The sequence below is a fragment of the Zootoca vivipara genome, chromosome 3 (genome assembly GCF_963506605.1).
Source record: "Zootoca vivipara chromosome 3, rZooViv1.1, whole genome shotgun sequence".
NCBI lineage: Eukaryota > Metazoa > Chordata > Lepidosauria > Squamata > Lacertidae > Zootoca > Zootoca vivipara.
The window spans coordinates 90,502,833-90,526,550 of NC_083278.1; the positions used below are offsets into that span (position 1 = coordinate 90,502,833).

Here is a 23,718-nt window from a genome sequence, read left to right on the forward strand (position 1 = left end):
CATAGAGATTTCTCAGGAGACAGATGAGGTGATCAGGCACTCCCATTTCTTTAAGAACTTGCCATAGTTTGCTGTGGTCGACACAGTCAAAGGCTTTTGCATAGTCAATGAAGCAGAAGTAGACGTTTTTCTGGAACTCTCTAGCTTTCTCCATAATCCAGCGCATGTTTGCTATTTGGTCTCTGGTTCCTCTGCCCTTTCGAAATCCAGCTTGCACTTCTGGGAGTTCTCGGTCCACATACTGCCTTGTCGTTGCGAAGAGACTTGAATAACTCAGAGAAGCTATGAGCTATGCCATGCAGGGCCACCCAAGATGGACAGGTCATAGTGGAGAGTTTTGACTAAACGTGATCCACCTGGAGAAGGAACTGGCAAACCACTCCAGTATTTTGCCAAGAAAACTCCATGGACAAAGACAACAGTTCACAACTGTTCCTCTTGTAACATAGAATATTGACATAGAATATTAACATATTAACATAGAATATTAACATAGAATATTGAAATATAATCGAATAAAATAAAACAACACAAATCTGAATAAAGTTATATAAAACCTAAGTGAAAAGGGGCATGAAGCAAACTTTGAATTCTGAATCTCCCAGTCAAGACAAAGCATTCTTTATTAAGACCTTTCTCCTCCCGTCAGTTACTACAGTTCTACAGAAAATGTGCAGTTTCCACAGTTGTATATTTATCTTGTCCACCAGAAGATTAATTATTGAGTCATGGTCAGACCTCATCTCCCCATCTCTCCCTACAATATAACCCAAGTATTGCCTTTTCAACACATTATATAAAGGACGGCATATGTCTTCAGTTGTGGGTAAATATAAAGTGGTCAGATTTGGTAGCTAGATATGTTGTATCAGGGATGATATTCCTGATGGCTTATAGGGGGCGGTGTTTATTAAAGAGCCGCAACATCCATGATCACTATGGTGGTATATTCTGGCAGACTGTCAATGTGCTGCAGTTTCATCAGGAAATCAGTCGTGTTCCACAAGTAACTTGGAGTATTGGTAGCATGTGGTCAAAAAATGGAGTTAATATAACCAAACGGTGATACCGTAACATGAATACACAACAATAGTTGCTGGCATCTTTATTTTGGGTAGTAGACCCCCTGGCCAAGGCTCTTTGAGTGTGTCAGTATAGGATTGCTTCTGCATATCTGTAGCAAATTCCTTCATCAGGATATGTGATTCTTTCTGGTATTCTTCACTAGAGCCTGTAAAATATGGCTGTGTTTTAGTCTGCTGCAGGTCAGGAGTTGCAGGACCATGGATAGCTCTGAGTGAGCAATTTGCTCTTGCAGAGGTTGAGAGGTTAAGAGTCTGATGGCTCTTAAACCTCAGCCTCCAGACAACCTCCCCCTTGCTGAGAACTTCTTTCTGGGCCTGGAATTGAGCACTCCTCTGTTCCCTAGCTCTCCCACCTGGTGTGTGTCCTGTTCTGCTGGACTAGTGTGGTACTACTGAGAGAGGCATTTGCTTCCTTAAGCTCAGCAGAAGGCACCTGTGAGGATCGTAATCTGGCCCCAAAGAACCTGATGGTAAAGGAGGTTATTCTGGGGGCTCCTTTCGAACAGTCTCAGGCACAGTGATTTGATCTCCAGCAGCCGGTTGAGAGCCCTGAACTGGGTCTGTTATCTTACATGTCACGACAAATATGGTGCTGGATAATTGCCTCTCAGTCTTTTGTAATGTATTCCAGCTTTTTCATGATGACAACAGCTTCTCCTTTTCCAGACTCTTTCATTAAGATGTCAGGACTGTTTCTGAGGCTGTGAATGACATCGCATTCTGCTCTGCTGTGATTGTGTGGCAAATGATGCCGTTTGTTGATTGCCTCAGCTTGGGCTGATGCAGAGTGACTGGCTCAAGGTCACCCTGTGAGTTTCTCAGCTGAGGCAGGAATCTAAGCCCAGGTCCTATTTGACACTCATTTTGATGCACGGCTCTGGGGGCTCACAGTTTCTGGCTTCCTTGCTAAGGGAGATGTCAGCTCCTTCCTTAAACCTCCTGAGACTTTTTTTCTTTCTTGTTGGGGTGGTGGCAGGATTAAAAGAAGCCACTGGTATTCTGTTCAATGGCTCTTGCCTACATTTCTCTAATAATAGCCAACACCAAGCTCTGCAGCCTTGTTCTTATTCCTTTGTTTCTCTTTGTTCATTCCCTGTTATTCACACTACCCTATAAACAGCCCTGTAGTTGTCCCAGGCTTGTTGGATGGCTCATCCCACATCAGTCTTGGTTTTCCTAACCATAATATAGCCAAGGCTATCCTCCCTGTGCTTGCTAATTCCAGACCCATCCCAGAAAGTCATCTGACAAAAGAGGTAAGCAAACTGCATCTTAAACAGGGTTATTGTATGCCTGCATCTTAAACAGGAAACGGTAGGTAACTGAAACCCCTAAGGTTACAGGTAGGTAGCCGTGTTGGTCTGGATCGAAGTAAAATAAAAAAATTCCTTCAGTAGCACCTTAAAGACCAACTAAGTTTTTATTTTGGTATGAGCTTTCGTGTGCATGCACACTTCTTCAGATACAGTGAAATGGAAGTTTCCAGGCACTTATGTAGAGAAGGGGTGGGGAGGGGTGGGGATGGGGAGGGGGGATCACTCAGAAGGGTGGTGGAAATGGGTGATTGACTGACTGATAGCTGTTGATGACCGCAAACGACTGCAAATGGTTTTGCATGGAAAAGCAAGGGTTGAGATGGCTGAAGATCGCTTATCATGTATAATGAGATAAGAACCCGATATCTCTGTTCAAACCAGGTCCCTCCATGGTTTTGAGCTTGGTGATAAGTTGCAATTCAGCAACTTCTCTTTCCAGTCTATTTCTGAAATTCTTTTGTAGTAAGACAGCTACTTTGAGATCTTGTATAGAATGTCCTGGGAGATTGAAGTGTTCTCCTACTGGTTTTTCAGTCTTCTGGTTCCTGATGTCAGATTTATGTCCATTTATCCTTTGGCGTAGGGTTTGGCCTGTTTGTCCAATATAGAGAGCTGAAGGGCACTGTTGGCATTTGATGGCATACACAATGTTAGAGGATGAGCAATTAAATAGTCCTGAGATGGTATGTTGGATGTTGTTGGGGCCAGTAATGGTGTTGTCTGGGTGTATGTGGCAGCAAAGTTGGCATCTGGGTTTATTGCAGGCTCTGGTACCAGTGTCCATGTTAAGTCTGGTGGTTGTATTATTGTGGGTGAGGAGTTGTTTAAGATTGGGTGGCTGTCTGTAGGCAATGAAAGGTCTTCCTCCCAGAGCTTGAGAAAGGGAGCGGTCATTGTCCAGGAGAGGCTGTAGATCTCTGATGATGCGTTGTACTGTTTTAGCTTGGGAGCTGTATGTGATGACTAGTGGTGTTCTGTTATTTTCTTTTTCGGGTCTGTCTTGCAGCAGGTTCTCTCTAGGTATCTGTCTGGCTCTGTTGATCTGTTGTTTAACTTCATCAGGTGGATATTTTAGTTCTAAAAAGGTTTGCTGTAGATCTCTTAGGTGAGATTCTCTGTCTGTAGAGTTGGAACAGATGCGGTTGTAACGTAAGGCCTGGCTGTATACGATGGATTGTTTGGTATGTTTGGGATGGTAGCTAGAAGCATGTAGATATGTTTGTCGGTCAGTTGGTTTTCTGTATAAGGTGGTGTCTATACGTCCATCCTGTATTTTTATAGTAGTGTCCAAAAAATGTATTTCTTGCATAGATTGGTTCATTGTTAGGTTGATGGTGGGGTGAAAGTCATTGAATGTCTGGTGGAAGGTTTCCAGGGTCTGTTGTCCATGTGTCCAGATAATAAAAATATCGTCAATGTATCGCAGGTACAGGAGAGGTTTGAGTGGGTAGGAGTTAAGGAAACGTTGTTCTAAATCTGCCATGAAGATGTTGGCATACTGTGGGGCCATGCGGGTGCCCATGGCTGTGCCGCTGATCTGGAGGAACAGGTCATCACCAAATTTGAAGTGGTTGTGGGTAAGGACAAAGTGGCAGAGTTTGGTAGCAAAGTCCGCTGTGGTTTTATCTGAAATGGTGTTCCTTATGGCTTGTAAACCATCATTGTGTGGGATGTTGGTATATAGAGATTCCACATCCATAGTGGCTAGTATAGTATTGTTAGGAAGATTGTTCAAATATTGTATTTTCCTCAGAAAATCTGTGGTGTCACGTACGTAGCTGGGAGCACTGATAGCATATGGTTTCAGAACAGAGTCCATATAGCCGGAAACACCCACTGTAATGGTGCCAATACCTGAGATGATGGGGCGTCCTGGGTTTCCTGGTTTGTGTATTTTGGGTAGAAGATAGAAAGTTCCTGGCCGAGGTTCCGCTGGTGTGTTTGTGAGGATCTGTTCTTGGATGTGTAGGGGTAGCTCCTTAATAATCTTGTTCAGTTCTTTTTTGTATGCTTGTGTGGGGTCTGAGTCCAATTTCATGTAAAAGGCAGTATTGGAAAGTTGTCTGTGGGCCTCTTGGATGTAATCAGTTTTGTTCATGATGACGACAGCTCCACCCTTGTCTGCCTCTTTAATTATAATGTCTGGGTTGTTCCTGAGATTTTCTATGGCTCTCCTTTCAGCATGGTTTAGATTTTGTTGTAAGCGATGGTGTTTTCTGGTCACATCCGTTTGGATTCTGTGGCGGAAGCATTCGATGTACAGATCTAGTGTGGTATTGCGTCCATCAGGAGGGGTCCATGTGGAGTCCCTTTTTGTGTAACTTCTTTTCGGTGGTAGTTGGTGGTCAATGTTCTGTTCATTGATGCGTTTGGAGGGTGATGGTTGTTCCCCAGTAAGTTGAGAGGTGTTGTGTTGTGGGGATGTAGTTTGTTCTACTTTGTCTTGTTCTTGTGTGTGATGAAAATACTCCTTCAGGCGTAAACGGCGGAAAAATGCTTCCAGGTCCCCGCAGAACTGAATCATGTGTTGGGATTTGGCAGGGCAGAATGATAGTCCCCGTGAAAGGACGGATTCCTCAGCTGGGCTGAGTGTTTGCTGTGAAAGATTGACAATGTTGTTGATCTTGTTTTGATTGGTGGCCTGTAGGTTGGAAAGGTTGCAGAGTTTTTTATTTTTCTGGTTCTTCAGTAACTCCAGTTGAGAGTGGTAAATGGTTTGTTTTTCCTTGTGGAACTTCTGCCAGGCCGGGTGATTCCTGATGGAGTTCTCCAGTGCAGAGAGTTCCTCCTTTATTAACTTCTGTTTGGAATACAGAACGCCGATAAGATGTTTCAGCAGTTTCTTAGATAAAGTGTGGCATAGTTTTCTGGCATATTCTGTGGGATAAGTTGATTGAAGAGGGTTCTTAATTCTAAGACCCTTAGGTACAATGTCCAGGTTTTTGCATTTAGATAGAAAGAGGATGTCAGTTTGTATCTGGGCAAGTTTCTTGGTGAGGTTGATGGACTTCCATTTCATGCGGCTCAATGTGGTGCCTTCCATAGTTCTGGTTACAGGTAGGTAGCCGTGTTGGTCTGGATCGAAGTAAAATAAAAAAATTCCTTCAGTAGCACCTTAAAGACCAACTAAGTTTTTATTTTGGTATGAGCTTTCGTGTGCATGCACACTTCTTCAGATACAGTGAAATGGAAGTTTCCAGGCACTTATGTGGAGAAGGGGTGGGGAGGGGTGGGGATGGGGAGGGGGGATCACTCAGAAGGGTGGTGGAAATGGGTGATTGACTGACTGATAGCTGTTGATGACCGCAAACGACTGCAAATGGTTTTGCATGGAAAAGCAAGGGTTGAGATGGCTGAAGATCGCTTATCATGTATAATGAGATAAGAACCCGATATCTCTGTTCAAACCAGGTCCCTCCATGGTTTTGAGCTTGGTGATAAGTTGCAATTCAGCAACTTCTCTTTCCAGTCTATTTCTGAAATTCTTTTGTAGTAAGACAGCTACTTTGAGATCTTGTATAGAATGTCCTGGGAGATTGAAGTGTTCTCCTACTGGTTTTTCAGTCTTCTGGTTCCTGATGTCAGATTTATGTCCACAGATTTTCTGAGGAAAATACAATATTTGAACAATCTTCCTAACAATACTATACTAGCCACTATGGATGTGGAATCTCTATATACCAACATCCCACACAATGATGGTTTACAAGCCATAAGGAACACCATTTCAGATAAAACCACAGCGGACTTTGCTACCAAACTCTGCCACTTTGTCCTTACCCACAACCACTTCAAATTTGGTGATGACCTGTTCCTCCAGATCAGCGGCACAGCCATGGGCACCCGCATGGCCCCACAGTATGCCAACATCTTCATGGCAGATTTAGAACAACGTTTCCTTAACTCCTACCCACTCAAACCTCTCCTGTACCTGCGATACATTGACGATATTTTTATTATCTGGACACATGGACAACAGACCCTGGAAACCTTCCACCAGACATTCAATGACTTTCACCCCACCATCAACCTAACAATGAACCAATCTATGCAAGAAATACATTTTTTGGACACTACTATAAAAATACAGGATGGACGTATAGACACCACCTTATACAGAAAACCAACTGACCGACAAACATATCTACATGCTTCTAGCTACCATCCCAAACATACCAAACAATCCATCGTATACAGCCAGGCCTTACGTTACAACCGCATCTGTTCCAACTCTACAGACAGAGAATCTCACCTAAGAGATCTACAGCAAACCTTTTTAGAACTAAAATATCCACCTGATGAAGTTAAACAACAGATCAACAGAGCCAGACAGATACCTAGAGAGAACCTGCTGCAAGACAGACCCGAAAAAGAAAATAACAGAACACCACTAGTCATCACATACAGCTCCCAAGCTAAAACAGTACAACGCATCATCAGAGATCTACAGCCTCTCCTGGACAATGACCGCTCCCTTTCTCAAGCTCTGGGAGGAAGACCTTTCATTGCCTACAGACAGCCACCCAATCTTAAACAACTCCTCACCCACAATAATACAACCACCAGACTTAACATGGACACTGGTACCAGAGCCTGCAATAAACCCAGATGCCAACTTTGCTGCCACATACACCCAGACAACACCATTACTGGCCCCAACAACATCCAACATACCATCTCAGGACTATTTAATTGCTCATCCTCTAACATTGTGTATGCCATCAAATGCCAACAGTGCCCTTCAGCTCTCTATATTGGACAAACAGGCCAAACCCTACGCCAAAGGATAAATGGACATAAATCTGACATCAGGAACCAGAAGACTGAAAAACCAGTAGGAGAACACTTCAATCTCCCAGGACATTCTATACAAGATCTCAAAGTAGCTGTCTTACTACAAAAGAATTTCAGAAATAGACTGGAAAGAGAAGTTGCTGAATTGCAACTTATCACCAAGCTCAAAACCATGGAGGGACCTGGTTTGAACAGAGATATCGGGTTCTTATCTCATTATACATGATAAGCGATCTTCAGCCATCTCAACCCTTGCTTTTCCATGCAAAACCATTTGCAGTCGTTTGCGGTCATCAACAGCTATCAGTCAGTCAATCACCCATTTCCACCACCCTTCTGAGTGATCCCCCCTCCCCATCCCCACCCCTCCCCACCCCTTCTCTACATAAGTGCCTGGAAACTTCCATTTCACTGTATCTGAAGAAGTGTGCATGCACACGAAAGCTCATACCAAAATAAAAACTTAGTTGGTCTTTAAGGTGCTACTGAAGGAATTTTTTTATTTTGAAACCCCTAAGGAATAGGTGTGGGAGACACACACACATGTGCAATTGCAGAAGTTGCTTCTCTGATTAAATGGTAAGTGTGGCATTCAGTACCTAAGGAAAAGCTTGCTAATCTGCCCACATCTGTCCTTTTTTCTTGTCATAGCTGTAAGTGGGCACTTCAGCTAATGTCCCTAATGAGGGAGAAAACCACCCAGAGGCAGAGAGCTCTGCATCTGCATGCTTAAAAGAAGGGGCTCTTAGTGCTTGCGATTGTTCAGGAGGCTCTAATGGCTTCTCTCTCTTTTAGTGTGACACACTGCACATTTGTGCCCCTTCTGCTGTAGTCCCTCTGCAGCATTTTGTTGCAAGTTGATCTGAGGTAACCCTGCAGCTGCAGTGTACACTGAGTGAATACCGGTATGAGTAGCATGAGCAGAAGATCATGTCCTGCTGTCAGCAGCAAAGCCTATGCTTCCTGATGCAGCAACAGAGAAAAAAGGCCAGGTGAATTTGGAAGCCAAATAAATAAAATTGAATTAGTTTAAGAGAAAACTTGCTTTTGAAAGTGGGTTCAACCAAGGCGAACCCTTGGCAAGTAGAGAGATGGACAATGCTCAGATCTACGCGGTTTTGTTCTTAAGGATGATAGAATTGCCTTGGATACATGTCTTTGCTTCCCATCTTTTTTTGAAAATGAGGATTGTCTCTTGGGGCTCTGGCTATATTGTCTCTGGCTCATAGCAGTCTCACAATTCCTCTGTAGTCAGTCTCTAGGCTAATGTTACTCAACCCTCAAGATTCTCTTCTCTGCTGGGCTGTCAAAAAAAGTGAGTTTCACTCTTGATAAAGCCTTCACAAATATTTTTTTACCACAAACACACTTTAATGTGTGGCTATATCTCATAACCTTGTTGCTATATCTCATACATTGAGATAAATATTATTTTAATATGTTGTTGCTGTTTAGTCGTTTAGTCGTGTCTGACTCTTCGTGACCCCATGGACCAGAGCATGCCAGACAGTCCTGTCTTCCACTGCCTCCCGCAGTTTGCTCAGACTCATGTTGGTGGCTTTGAGAGCACTTTAATATGCATTTGGATAAAGAAACATATTTAGATCTGCGTTTTCATGCAGATTTTTAAAAACATTCACAGAGTAATATGGAAATGGGATGGAACAGACAAATGAATGAATGGATGTGAAAATGACAAACACATTCATTTTAAAAATTAAGGAAAATGAAAATCCTTTGAGAAAGTTACTGGTGTGGTCTGAACTCCCCCACCTTGTCTAACTTCAAGCCATTATTTTCCATCCTTTGCTGGTAGGGAAGACATCAAAGTGGTGTCAAGATGCTGCTTTGTGGCCACTGCATCTGATATGGTCATTGGACATTGTTCAGCTGTCGCTTTTTGTGGTTACATAGGGAAGAAAACTACTGCTCTTATTTAATTTTGCTGATTTTATGTTTATTATCCTTAAGGGTTTTTGACATTACTTTTAACCTCTTTAGATTACAAACATTGTAGCAGTAAATAAACAAACAGCAACCCAGTTCTAAGTTTATAATATTGTGAGGGCTTTTACAGTTGATATTGTGGGTTTTTATTCTGTCGGTAGGTCATGGGCTGTTCAGTACAGCAACAAGAAGGGTTCCGGAAAATAGAATAAAGACTTGTATTATTTCTCTATCAGTTTACAGAGAAATGGATTCAGACCTGGTTCTAAAGCAATTCTTGCCTAGCTGGATATAACCTTCCCTGCAAGATAAGGCTTTTCAGCTGGAACCAGCTCAATTAGTTTTCATGCTTACAACATTTTTCATGGTTCTTTTCAAAGGCTTATCTCTGAAAATTCTCCTGGCTGGATTTAAAAATGTTCTATAGTGACCAGGGCAACAGATGTCAAGGCCTTTACACTAACACTGGAGTTAATTTAATATGTTTAATGTGAAAGAGCTGCTCAAACTTTAACTCTTCTGAATTTGCTGGTGAGCAATAGGAGGAGGCTTTTGAGTAGTCAGTGAAAAGCACTAAATGCCATAACATTATATAAACTGATTACTGGGAGCACATTTTTATCTGTTATGATTGGATAGAAAGAAGGTTATTGAGATGATAAAAATGTGCTATTAAATAAAATGGAAGCCTGATATCTTGATACTATCATCATCCCAGGATATCTTTAGTAACAGGATGCCTGATATATTGAAAAAAAATCTATCTTTCATCACACAGGATAACTAGCTGCACCAGATAAATGCAGCAAGCAGTATGGGTGGGAAGCTAGTTTCTAATCCTCTATTTCACACCCAACGCTTCACATTATATTTTTCCTATCTAGTGGTAATCTCTGTGTACAGATAAGAGTATCTCATATCATCTGAAGTGCATAATTAGTGTTATTTTCACCAGTTCCGGTCCTACCCTCAGGCAGAGGGAGGCATCTGATTTTGGGTGTTATGAAAGGGCAGCCAATTTGCAACCATTTATTATTATTTTGTTTTCACCCCCAGGGAAAAGTTATTCTGCCCCAGATGCCAGAATAATTTGGTCAGCTGTGGGTACTATGCACCTTGATTTGCAGGCGAGAGGGGACCATTTGCTTGTCTACTTGAGGCAGCAAAACATCTTGGGCTGACCTGCCTTCATAGCAAGTATGTGGATGTGTCATTCTTGCAAAATGGCCCTCGGTGTACACTGGATCAGGTGCTTATGCTTTCAGTGTGAGAGGTATATCTAGGGTGGAACTTTGAGAAAGAAGACAAGACCTTCAGACCCTCTGCCAGTGAACTCTTTTATGTAAAAGCTAGCAAGGTAGCTAGGAATTCCACTTGGTGAGTGAGTGGACTGGTGGAAGAATGATAGAATCATATGGTTTCTGTCCTGGCTGTGAATGAAGGAAACATCCCTCAGCTCTTCTCTTTTCCACCAGCCTATTTGGTAGAAGTTTTTTTTTCTATATCACTATCTTGGTAAGATGCTGTTATCCTGTGTTTCCATGTTAGGGTTGCCACTCAATAGAGGGCAGGACTTCTGTGCCTTTAATTGCCCTGCTCTCTTTTGAGTCTGGAAACCTTAAAGAGAAACCAGCAGACCCTTTGCTTGGAAATTAAACAAAGGGTCTGCTGGTTTCTCTTTAAGGTTTCCAGACTCAAAAGAGAGCAGGGCAATTAAAGGCACAGAAGTCCTGTCCTCTATTGAGTCTGGCAACCCTACTGGCTATAGGGGAGGGAGCTTCCTCTTTTTTGAGGCCAGCATAAAAATGCAGGCTACTAGCCTCTGAGTGGGCTAGGGTTTGGTTCCCCCCCCCAGCTTAGTAACTTTTCTGAGATTATTTACAAAGATTCTTTAAAGAGGCATCTGTTTGTGTTTTCCTCTGGTTTAAGTTGGAGCAAAATGCACAAATCCTTTGGGTGCCCCATTTGAAAATTCAATATGCACCAAGTTAGGTTGTTTAAGGACCACAAGTACTAACACATTTGCTATGGCATAAACTTTCAGTGACTGGAGTCTGCTTCATCAGATACACAAAGTGGTATTTTGAGTTGGCAGGTAGAGCCACATGGTTGTAGAGTGATAGGCAAATTGTAAGCAGTCATGTTAGAAGCAAAAAGTACAGATACTGATAATTATATTAAAGCTTAAAATATGGGGGGGGGGTTGTAAACCCACAGTGACTACTCACAAGGTTGTATTCTGCTAGAAGCACAGTATCTCTTTCCTGAGCAGACTTTTAGGGATTGCAGCAGCCCATTTTATGTTACATTTCTTTAATGTAGTGCATGTTTAGTGGCCTTTAAGGGTTTGTTGTGATAACTGACTTTAACGTTGGGACTACTTAGCAGCTTTAAAAGCATTTATATTTACATTTTATCTATGTTTTTTTTTTTGGTGAATTACCTAACAGAACAGGCAGGCTTTATGTTTCAGAGGGAGAAAGAGGAGGAAGAAACACCCACGAGTGGATAACCTATCCAGGCAGTCTTAATGATACCTCCCCTTTTCTTTCCATTTAAAAATGTATTTCAAGATTGCTGCAGGCATCTTTCTCTTCTGAATAGTAACTGGCCTTGCTAATACTGTTTCTTGGCAAGCTGATGTTCTTTGAGTTTTAACTACTTCGAGTGTATGCTTTGTAAACTGTAAAAATATCTGTGTTAATATTGCCTTTATTCAAGTTCTATGAAGTCCAGCATGGTCATATTTTGCATTTTGTTCAGAGGAGTCTACATATGAAAAACATTACAACACACATACACAGCTATACTGTATGTTATTGGACACTTCTTCCTAAGGCTGACCTTTATATAAATGTGACACGATCAGCATTAATAAACTATGACCTTGGGTTATAAATTCACAAATAGGCTCTATCCCAGGGGTGGGTAACCTGTGGCTCTTCAAATGATGTTGGATTCCAGTTTTATACACCAGAGAATTTATGTGCCTAGGGCTAGGAAACATTATATCCTCATCCTAATTAAAGTTAATTGTGACAGCATCATTTGCCCTTGGGGACATTGGGGGACCGATGTTCCTCTCTCAGCTTTTAGCGTAGTGTGGTGGTGGGATTTGCTGTTGTTGATACCTTTACCATGCAATACAGACTTTTTGGGGTAGGAGAAAATTGTTCTCTGTTTTGAGCCACTGTGATACTTTTCTCCCTTGGTGTCTCTTGATGCTTAATGTACAGAAAATAGCAAGCCCCTAAGATACATCTCATTCAAAATCAAAGCATTAAAATAATAAATAAATGATAATAATATTTTTTTATTTATACCCCGCCCTTCTCGGTTCAGAAACCCAGGCTCAGGACAGCTAACAACAAATTTAAAACACTTAATTGTAATACAACATAAAAGCAGCATAAAATACAGTATAAAAGCACAAATAACAATAAAATTCAAAGTTCAAAAATCAATTTGGGGGAAATCCATCCAATAAACATTAGATAGTCACCAGGGCTAGCTGGCTAAATTAGACCTACTTGGGCCGGCGAGGAGGCCAGGGGAGAATTAGCTGTGGGGTCCCAGAGTGGGTAATCTTCATAAAAAAGGGGGAGGGGGGAAGAGAAGGGAAATAAAAGATCATGCTGAGTTCAAATTAAAGGCCAGGCAGAATAGCTCTATCTTACAGGCCTGGCGGAAGTAGGTTAAATCCTGTGGGGCCCTAGTCTCATGGGACAGAGCATTCCACCAGGTCAGGGCCATCACTGAAAAGGCCCTGGCCCTGGTGGAGGATAGTCTGACTTCCTTAGGGCCCGGGACCTCTAAACTATGGTTATTCATGGACCTTAAGGTCCTCTACGGGGCACACCAGGAGAGGTGGTCCCATAAATATGAGGGCCCTAAGCCAGAAAGGGCTTTAAAGGTCAAAACCAGCACCTTGAACCTGACCCTATACTCCACCAGGAGCCAGTGCAGCTGGTAAAACATTGGGTGAATATGCTTCCATGGCAGGGACCCCGTGAGGAGCCTCACTGCAGCGTTCTGTACCTGCTGGAGTTTCTGGGACAGTTTTGGGGCAGCCCCGCGTAGAGCCAGGAGCAGTGCTAGGGCTTTTTGCGCCCTAGACAAAAACACCTTTTGGTGCCCCCCCCCCCGGGTGCATGCGTCATGACACATGCGTCATGACGCACACACACACACACACCGCTGATGCCCCTGCGTCCCCTCCATTGGCGGGAGGAGCACGGGCCAAGGGGGGAGCTCGGCGCCCTCCCGCCTGTGGAGGGGATGCTTTGAGCTCCTCAGCGGCGGCGGCTCCAGCGAGTGAGCAGTGGCAGCAGCAGCAGCGCCCATAGCTGAAGGCTTCAGCTGCGGGCGCTGCCGCCGCTTGCTCACTGCAGCTGTTGGGAAGCTCATAGCGTCCCCTCCGTGGGCGGGAGGGCGCTGAGCTCTCCTTTTGGCTTGCACTCCTCCCACCTGTGGAGGGGACGCTGGGGGCTCCTCGGTGAGTGAGTGGGCGGGCGGGCGGGCGGCAGCAGCGCCCATAGCTGAAGGCTTTGGCGGCGGACGCTTGCCACCACTACCACTGCCGCTGGGGAGCTCTCGGCGTCCCCTCCATAGGCAGGAGGAGCGCGAGTGCATGCCTTGGGAGGGCAGCGGTGGCGCGGGGGTTTTGTGGGGCAGGCTCGGCAGCACTCCCTCCATTTTCGCGCCCTAGGCAATGGACTAGTCTGCCTAAATGGACGCACCGGCCCTGCGTAGAGCGAATTACAGTAGTCAAGCCTAGAGGTGACCGTCACGTGGATCACTGTGGCCAGATCGGGGCGGGAGAGGTAATGGACCAACTGCTTAATGCAGCGAAGAAGGCCACTTGATGCCCATGCAGAGGAGTGACAATTGAAAATAGGTTATATGAATGTGTATGAAATCCAGCATGTAAACCTGAGCAACATGATCACTCTCCCAGCTTAAATCGGGGAATTTCCTATATGATGTCGGCCTAGATACATTGGGATTTTCACACACACACACATACACACACACACACACACACACACACACACACACACACTATTAATGGAATCTAGAATTGTAGAGTTGGAAGGGACTCTGAGGGTCATCTAGCCCAACCCCCTGCAATGCAAGAATCTCAGCTGGATCATAAAAGAATCATAGAATTGTCAGCTTTAAAGGCAGTGGTCAGAGAGGCTACTGTAGAGGTATGTAGTTTCAGGCATTGGTAGGGCAATCTTGGAGGCAAAACACATGCGTCGCACAATGCACTGCAATCAGCTCCTTTTTGAAGTGCAAGAATCACAGGGATTTAGTCTTTGTCACAACATGATATTTTGTACATGAAGTATGGGCCCACGTGCAGGTCTTCTGGCATTTTTAGTTAAACAATTGAATTGCCAGTTTAACAATAGACAGGTTAGCAGCTGTGTCAATTGGCCCTATCTGCACCTTTAACTGAGCTTTCCTCCTACAAAGGATGTTGTTTTTCCTTCCTCTGGGCAGCACTAAGAAAGATCAGTTGGAAAAGGGCTCCTCTTTTCTCTGGTTGAGAGTAAAATTGCAATGGGTTGTAAGCCTTCTAAGAAGCTGCTGTAACTCCAGCTGTCTTGCCCTGATATAGTCGTTCCTTACCTCCAGAGTATAACATGTCAACATACTGCTTTTATGGTTGTTTTTCTCACATTCCTAATATTACATTAGGTTTCACAAATACAATTTTTTGTTTGCTTTTTCTTTGCCCAAAAACTCACCTTGCCAGAGTTTGGAGTATTTCCAGCCCAGGTTTTAAATAAAGCTCAGGTAGCAGTAGAAACTAGTCCCTGAGGCAGCTAAGCAGAGAGCTCTCTGGTGAGCTGAGAATGGTGCCACAGGGCCTCATTTGCACTAATGGACCAGCTTCCATTGCAGCTTGGTAGAAGTCAGGCAGAAATCTGCTTTTGACAGGAAACCAAAACTGTACTGTAGAACAAAACACTTAGTTGAAATCAGGGTACCGGGATAAGTATGTAGGTAAGAGTGTCTGCAGGATTCTATATGATGATATTTGCTGCTACTCTAGATGCACTTTGCTACCTCTGCTGTGTGTGGGGGGGTGTACATGTGTGCAAAGGTGGGGAGACTTCTAAAATGTAACTTTGGTGCTGAAAGTGATGTGGCAGAAGACAAAAGTTAGGTCAGAATGGGGGTGGGTGCATAGAAATATGGAGTTGAAAACCTGGGAGAGAGTTCAAGGGAGGGGTTATTGAGGTCAGGGGTTCAATGTCTGTGGTTGAGAAAAAGCCTTTGAAAGGCAGTCAGCAAAGAGAGGGATCAGAGGGAAAGTTGCTGCAGTGAAAGAGCATATTCTTCCGTAAGAGACTCAGCCTGTTCATGTTTTAAGATATTTGAGGGCGCTCCTTTTTCTCTCCCACCAAAAGCTGAGGTTCATTTGTTGGAAACTCAAGAGAAATGCCTTTTTGGTAGCTGCATCTACAGGCAACGTAACGCAGAAGACCCACCTAACCTCTTCTCTAATGAGCTTCCACCAGGAGACAGGGATAGTCTTATTTCAGACAGGGCTTTGATTGAGTTGTTACAGCCAGTGTAAATGTGTTGCAATTTGTTAAACTGGCTGTTATCTCTATTAGATTCATTGATGCATTTTATTTGCTTTTTTTTTAAAAAAAAAACCTGTTGATCTGTATTTTACTGCTGTTGGCTGCCTTGAACACCATTTTTGAAAAGATGTAATTTTAGCAAACAAAGGCTGGAAGCTAGAAATGGGATTAAAATGGCCTGGCAGTGGAGAGGATTGTATATTGGCAAAACAAAGTGAACACATAGAGTAACCTGGGAATCAGCAGCGGTATTTCACTGCAGACCCCACTTGTCACTTTATGAAACTAGTATGACTGTAACATTGCCTTGGAATCTCAGTTTGGCAGATGTTGGAGATGGGAAGAACATTGTCTACATTTCTGACCAAACTTAAAATATATTGCCTCTTTGTTGACGTAGGTTTTGATGAACTCCATGCCTGTGCTGATCCTGGATTCCCTGAATATGGATATAAGATGCCTGGCGCAGGTGTTTTCTTTGAAAGTTCAGTAGTCCGGTTCCATTGCCAAGAAGGATACAGGCTTAAGGGCCCATCCAAAAAGCTTTGTGAGAGACATTTCAACGGCTCCCTAAGTTGGAAGCCAAGCGAGAAACCCGTGTGCCTCCAAGAAGGTAAGTCTATTTACTGCCAACAAACTTTGCTTGTGAAAACTCCATATTTCTATCAAATATGTACTTCCAGCTCACGGGATCATGCTCAACTTTTTTTTTCTGAGAAGACTTTTTACAACAAATGGAAACTGGAGACCTATCTGAATCCAGGCAATAAATGCAATATCATTTTCATTCTGAACCAGTAGTATTCCAGGTTATCCTAGGTTCCCCAGGCAAAACCTTCAATTCCTCTTGAGCAAACAATCATTAAAGTTAAAATATTTATAAAGAATGTTGTGTGCTGACAAATTTGGTACATTCTTATCCCTGTGTGTTTGGTGGACTCTGAATTGGGGCAGAAGATTCAGGAGTCTCTTGATACATCTTAATGAACAGATGAAAAGTTCATCTGATGTTATTGGTTGTATTTAATTACTATTCTGACAAATGAATGCTCTTTGTAAAATTTTAATGTTATGTTTTACTGGGCATTATGGTTAAATTTATAATGATGATAAGGGTATGTGTTAAACGGAGTATTAAATCAGTTATGTATTGCGGGGGATGTTGTAAATTATTCATTTGGGTTTGGAAAAGAATGGCAGCCAGATTATAAAATGCAGTAATAATGCAATTTTACTTCTTCTATATTTAGGAACACATCTGTGGGAATAAAAGAACTTGTTTTCTTTTGTATGTAATTAGTTCAATTTTCTTATGCTCATTTTCTGTTTCAGACATATTTGACAATTTTTGCTGGTCTAACTCTGGCTCTTGCCAGCAGCAGTTTTGGAAAAAAATCTTTGTCTGTGGAAAAGCTTCACCATTTATTAAACAACATGCACTAAAACTCTAGCTCTTTGATTTATTGGGTGCTTGTCAGTGATGGTGTTGTGATCAAGAAATTTAAAAATATGGGCTGCCTTTAGTGTGTTTGTGCATGAATGCGCAAACATGGATAAACACACCACTAAAAATGTTCAGATACCATTTTGCTGGAAGAATCGGCTTGCTATGTATTTTAATAGTGTTGATCAAGCCCTTGTCATGAGCAATACATGCATTTGCAGCAAATTAGATCAATTGAACATTTGGGGTGGGGTGGGTGTGCAGAGAGATGAGGAACCTGTTTTTCCTCCTCTGTGACGCTTCAAGTATTGTCATGTTTTAAGTCTCCTCCTTGTGTTGCAGCTGCCAACAAGGTGGTATTGGCCTAACTGGAGGTGTGAAATGTTTATTTCATAAGTTGCCATTGGCTAAAGCAAAATTGGCATAGATATTTTGGACATTTGTGATGGTTCAGAAGGGGGGAATGACAAGTTATTGTCATCAGTAGCATGGAGTCCCAAGCAATAGTGTATTATGAGAATAGTGAAGTCAAGAGGAGCGCCAGCTCTTCAAAGAAGTCAACCAGAAGCCTTCCTTGTTTCTATCAGCTGAATAATGTGTAGAACCCAATGGTTTTGGGATTGCAGATTGTTCTGTTTTCTTTGAGCCATGATGATTAGCTTCGTGGCAGTGACACTATATTTGAGATTCTTTGCCACACTTTACACTGTATCTTTCTTGCTTCAAGTTAGCAAGCTTTGTGTGCATACTAAGCTTGTTTTTCACATTATTACATTCTGAAGGCAAAACAAAAAGGCATAAATTTGAAGCTTCTAGGACAACAGAATCTAATTTTCTTATGCCTAGAAGACAATTTTTCTTTAGGATGATGGTTGTGCATTTTTATGCTGTGGTAGTAATCTCATGAAAAGTATTTATTTATGTTTTGCTTTGCACTTGTGCACTGTTCTTCGTCCATGCCCACACACCTTTGCAGACACTGGCACTAGAAGTCATATAATATCAAGGTAAAGGATGAAGTGACATACAGTGTATGCAGAACCCTTAAATGGTTGGGGACGGGGGGCGGCAAATGATGTATCCGCATATCTACAATGTAAGATTGCCTATTGCAGCCTTGTAATTATGTTCTCGTTGTTTTTAACAAGTAAAAAAAACACTGCTTCCAGCCTTCTAGGTGCCTAGATGTGGCCCCACTTACTCTCAGTGTGAGCATGTGCTGCCCCCCCCATGGCCTCTCACCAATGCTCTGGTGTGATCTGGAATTGCTGTCAATGAGGAAACGTAAACATTTGCTTATTTGCAGCACCAAAAACACTGAACCACATCCTCTGCCCCGACGGATAAGATGGATTTGTAAATCATATTGGTGGCAAAACCCACAGCAGCATTTTTTAACAATCTGATAACACATACAGGTCACAAGTTCTTAATATTGGCTTGTAAATTTTTGATCAAACCATATCCTGAGTGCGTTGGGAGGTAGAAGAATACCTAAAAAACAAGTTGAGTTGCATTGATAGGTTGCTAATAGATCTTAATGCTAACTATCAACCAAGGTATCTACTCAGTTATATCAGGAATAAACACTTTTGAGCCTAACTCCTCCTTTTAGGAATAATCCTGCAGTACGTTTTCAGGGTGTATAGATGTTAGTGGAGGGGCATTACTTTTGGCAGGGGTCACATTGTGCTTCTTCTGGGGTAGTTTGTACACCTTTGGTCCCCATCCTGCATTCAGTTCTCAGCTGTAGCTCTTAGAAGCGGTCAGCATGCAGCAGCAGCCAGACCTTAGGAAATTGGTTTGACTGGCCGGCTAAACCAGGTGAGGGTAGCCAGTGGGTCTCAAAACCTCAGTGAGTTAGGGACTTTCCCCTGCATATGAAAATGCGGCCTCCAAAATGTCTTGGATCAACCCATGTCAATCTACCCTTGGGATGTTTGTGTGACTGTTCCATTATTCTTTTAAATGTTGGATTTTCTTCTGTCGGGGGGCAGGGGGCAGAGTACAGAATGAGCATAGGGGAAACATCAGTACACCATATAGATGCCCTGTAAAAAGTGAGTGAACAAAGTGTGGAAATTCTGCACTAAATGTCTATTGTGGAAACAGTTCTGGTACTTGATATGTCAAGACTGGGTGGGACAACATTAGCGTTGCTACAATCCTTTCAGTATACAAGAAACCCATTCTAGAAGACAATTGCACCGCACAAGCTCAGAAGCTTTTTTTTTTACGTTCTTAGCCAGAGAAGAATACTCCCAGAAATGGAACTCAGTTTGTTATGCTGTCACATATTACAAACTGGAGCCTAAACCAGGCAAATAGGTGGTAATAATAATAATAATAATAATAATAATAATAATAATAATTTATTATCTATACCCCACCCATCTGGCTGGGTTCCCCCAGCCACCCTGGGCGGATTCCAACAGAAGAATAAAATAATTGATTAAAGATTAAAATCCTCCCTAAACAGGGCTGCCTTCAGATGTCTTCTAAAAATCTGGTAGCTGTTTTTCTCTTTGACATCTGATGGGAGGGTGTTCCACAGGGTGGGCGCCACTACCGAGAAGGCCCTCTGCCTGGTTCCCTGCAACTTGGCTTCTTGCAATGAGGGAATCGCCAGAAGGCCCTCAGCACTGGACCTCAGTGTCCGGGGGTGGAGATGCTCCTTCAGGTATACTGGACCGAGGCCATTTAGGGCTTTAAAGGTCAACACCAACACTTTGAATTGTGCTCAGAAATGTACTGGGAGCCAATGTAGATCTTTCAAGACCAGTGTTATATGGTCTCGGTGGCTGCTCCCAGTCACCAGTCTAGCTGCCACATTCTGGATTAGTTGTAGTTTCCGGGTCACCTTCAAAGGTAGCCCCACGTAGAGCGCATTGCAGTAGTCCAAGCAGGAGATAACTAGAGCATGATTTGACAACATAGCAAACTAACATATGCTACTCCTTTTCAGGACACAAACCTGGATACTATGCTCCTTTTAAGACTAAAAGAAGCTGGGGATTTATACTGCTTCTATTCACTGACAGAAAAACACACCTTTCTGAGCAGTTTCAAATGTAGAGGGGACAGGAGGCACAAGCATCTGTGTTTTGTAAATAATTCAAGTGTGATCAATCTACAAGAAAACAGAAAACACAATACTGTATATTTGCACTTACTACTCTCGCAGCACTCATGTCCTGACTCGACTTATTATTTAGAGGGTGCAGAATTTGAATGTTTTGCTTTGCTTATGCCTCTCCTCTTCACTAGCCCTATACATGCTGTATTGTTTTAACACTCGATTGGGAGCCGCCCAGAGTGGCTGGGGAGACCCAGCCAGATGGGCGGGGTACAAATAAATTATTATTATTATTATTATTATTATTATTATTATTATTATTATTATTTATATACATTGTGATGCTCTCTTTACTGTGGTTTCTCCCACTTCTCTGGTTTTTGTGTGTATGCATGTTATGGAACCTTCTGATCGGCAAGCCCTAGGCTCAGTGGTTTAACTCACAGCGCCACCTGCGTCCCATGTTATGGAACACAAGTAACTTGCATGAGGCAGCAGAGGATGGCTGAGTGAGCATATGAATGATGCACACAGATCTCTTATTCCCTAACAACGCTTGTGTTACTTACGTGCATAAGTGGGAGAAGGGGGGGGAGAAACAGGGCTCTGTGCATGGCCACCTTGGCCACAGTGGACTGGGTCATGTGCAAAATGTAATGTGCAAAGTACCTCTCAGGCTCGTTAATGTTGGCTGTCTTAGATGTAGTGCTATACTTTTGTCGTAACAGAATATTATACTTGGGGGTTTCAGGGCTTGCATTTTCTCTGTTTATTTTTGTTAAAAGGTAAGCACCACATTGATCTGCTAGAGTTGGGTTTGTTTTGTTTTGCTTCTTGCATATCTTAAGGCACAAATATCATAGTTAAAAGAAATTGTCTAGAGAAAAGCATGTTAATATTCATTTCGATTGCCGCTTAGAGATTGTGTTTTGGGCTTTCAACAGTGTGTTTACTGAGGAAATAGAGGGGCTAAGCATCTTTTCAGCAAATGAGGAATTTTAAATTTTCTGTTTTAACTCTGAGCTGCTCCATATAGAATATGTATTTACTTACCCCAGTTGCTGGAGTGGGAGCTAGTAGTTACAGTTCCCCCACCCCAAATATTTTAGAGTCTTGGGTAAAAAACAAACAAACTGTACAGTTTCATCCTTTGTACATAAGCGTTCAGCAGACTTTTCTCCTTGAACAAGTCTCCTCTGGCTGAAGCTTTGAAGTTGGTTTAATAGCAGAAGATATTTGCAGGGATGGCAGCCCAGTAACAGCTCAGTGAAAGAAGCAGCGTTTCTGGCCAGCATCCACACAATTAAAATGGTGCAATCTACAAGCCATCATCAGAAATAAATGAGAATGGAGTCATTGTATAACAGGATCAATGTTTCTTGCTTTTGAAAATGAAAATCTCATATTTCACCTCAGTTATGTTCCGTGTCTATTTGTGGAACAGCAAGACTCCAAGACAACAGCAAGCCACAAGTCAATTATGTATTCATTGATGGTTTTGCTCACAGTTGGTCTGTATATGTCACTCTTGAGATAAAAGATGTTGTGCTTTCTTCTTCCTCTCTCAGTTTTGCTTCTTTGGTCTTGTGCCCCCTCCCCACTGCTTGCTGTGGATAGAGCCCATGCCCTATATCCTCCCCACACTGCATAATGCAGTGGGGTAGAGTGCTGGCATTGTGCGTGAGGAAATTGTGTTTCACAGTTTCCACTTGCCTAAGAAGACCGCTGAGTGGCCTTGGGCAAATTGTGTTACCTCTCAGTCTAAATAACCTTACTTGACTATTGTAGTTCTCAAAGGGTGTTTGGGGAAAGGAATGCAATAGAAATGTAACGTATAAAAAGAAATTGATTAAAAAAAGGCACAGTTCAGTAAGAGCTGACATAGAACACCTAGTATCCTTAATAACACTTGGCATTCTGCAAGCCCTTCTTAAGTGATTGTGTTATTATCTACTATATTTAAAAATATTAGAGGACAAGCAAGTGGGGCTCTGCAACAAAATGTTGCTCTGTACTCCTGGTGTGTATGTGTCACCTGAGCCTGGGGAGGTTGAAAAAACTAAAGTTAGCAGAAAAGATAGGAATCCTTGCTCTGCCTTGGTTTTCTTTCTGAAGAAAATCAAATATTTGATTTGTTTTTTAAGAGTTCTGGAACATTTCAAAGGACCAGCCTTCATCCACAGCATCTCGGCTCGCCTTTCCAGACTGGGCCGAGTGAAGGTGGGGGCTCACCTGGGTGGGGGGAGGGGGGAGGGGCAGGATAGGACATGGGTCGGGACAGGGTGGGGTCAATCACAGGGATGAGCCAGGGTGGGGGGAGGAGGGGACGGGATAGGTCATGGGTCAGGACAGGGTATGCCCAGCCACAGGGATAAGCAGGGGTGGGGGTGGGGGGAGGAGGGGGCGGCATACCTCATGGGTTGGGACAGGGTGGGGACAACCACAGGGATGATCCGGGGGTGGGGGGAGGAGGGGATGGGATAGCTCATGGGTTGGGACAGGGTGGGGGGAGTCACAGGGATGAGCCTGTGTAAACAGAACACGCGTAAAACCTTTCAACAAAATGAAGGGGGATTGAAGGTGAGGGGAGTCTGAAGGGGGACTCTGATGGTCCATTTAACAGACTGAGCCACAGCAATGCATGGCCGGGCCAGCGAGTAAATTAATAAATCCAGAAAATTTGTAACTGGTTATTTCAGCAGACTGCTCACATCACCCAGCACAAACCAAACATCAGCATATCACAGATTTTCCTTGGTTTCCCCAAAAGGGAATTAGGAGGCCAATCAGAGTGCTGTTGGATGCAGTGCTGGGGCTTCTGATGAGATGGGAATCTGTGAAAATTGCCTCCCCACTCCTTTTCCAGCTAAGAATGCAGGAGCCTCTGCTGCTATAAATCAACTGATGACTAATCTATAGGATAGATATAGAGTTGAGGTGGGGGTTGAGCTCCTGACCTTAAATGTACTTTTGTGCTGCAGCTTGTAATGGAATCTTGTGCAAATCACAAAGGGGGGGGGAGGGAATGAGTAAACTAATCCATAGTAATGTGGAGCAGAAGGAATACCAGCTATGAAGGAAACTAAAGTATAAATATGCAAACACTCCTTTAATGCCACTTGTGATGCAAAGAAGTTGCAGTAAAATTTTAAGCTGGTTCCTATGAACCCAGAGAAATGGATCCTGACCCAGGGAGAGCCCAAGGATCCAGGCAAGCAGGCACGATGTTGCCGCTGGCCGTAGAATGACAGAGACCAAACTAAGGCTGTCAAAAGCAAAGTACAGTTTATTAAAGAATAAAAACTGTTGCAACAGGGTCCTTCCTCTCACGCAGGAGAACAAGGAAGGAACACCAAACAGAGGTGTCTTGCCCTTAAAAAGAAATTTGAAATTGGTTTCAGCCCACCCCCCAGAAGCATCATCCATATGTCACAGAAGGGGTGTAGCCCAAGAC

At 43.1% G+C, this 23,718-nt stretch overlaps 1 protein-coding gene across 4 annotated transcripts in view; it reads left to right on the forward strand.

The window, feature by feature from the left end:
- The window catches only part of SUSD4 (sushi domain containing 4), an 87,140-nt gene that overhangs the window by 37,965 nt on the left and 25,457 nt on the right, over window positions 1-23,718 (forward strand). For all 4 annotated transcript variants that reach the window (XM_035111413.2, XM_035111416.2, XM_060272980.1 and 1 more), the window contains one exon: window positions 16,145-16,357. In XM_035111413.2, the coding sequence (XP_034967304.1) occupies window positions 16,145-16,357 (213 nt within the window). The remainder of the gene's footprint in view (window positions 1-16,144; window positions 16,358-23,718) is intronic.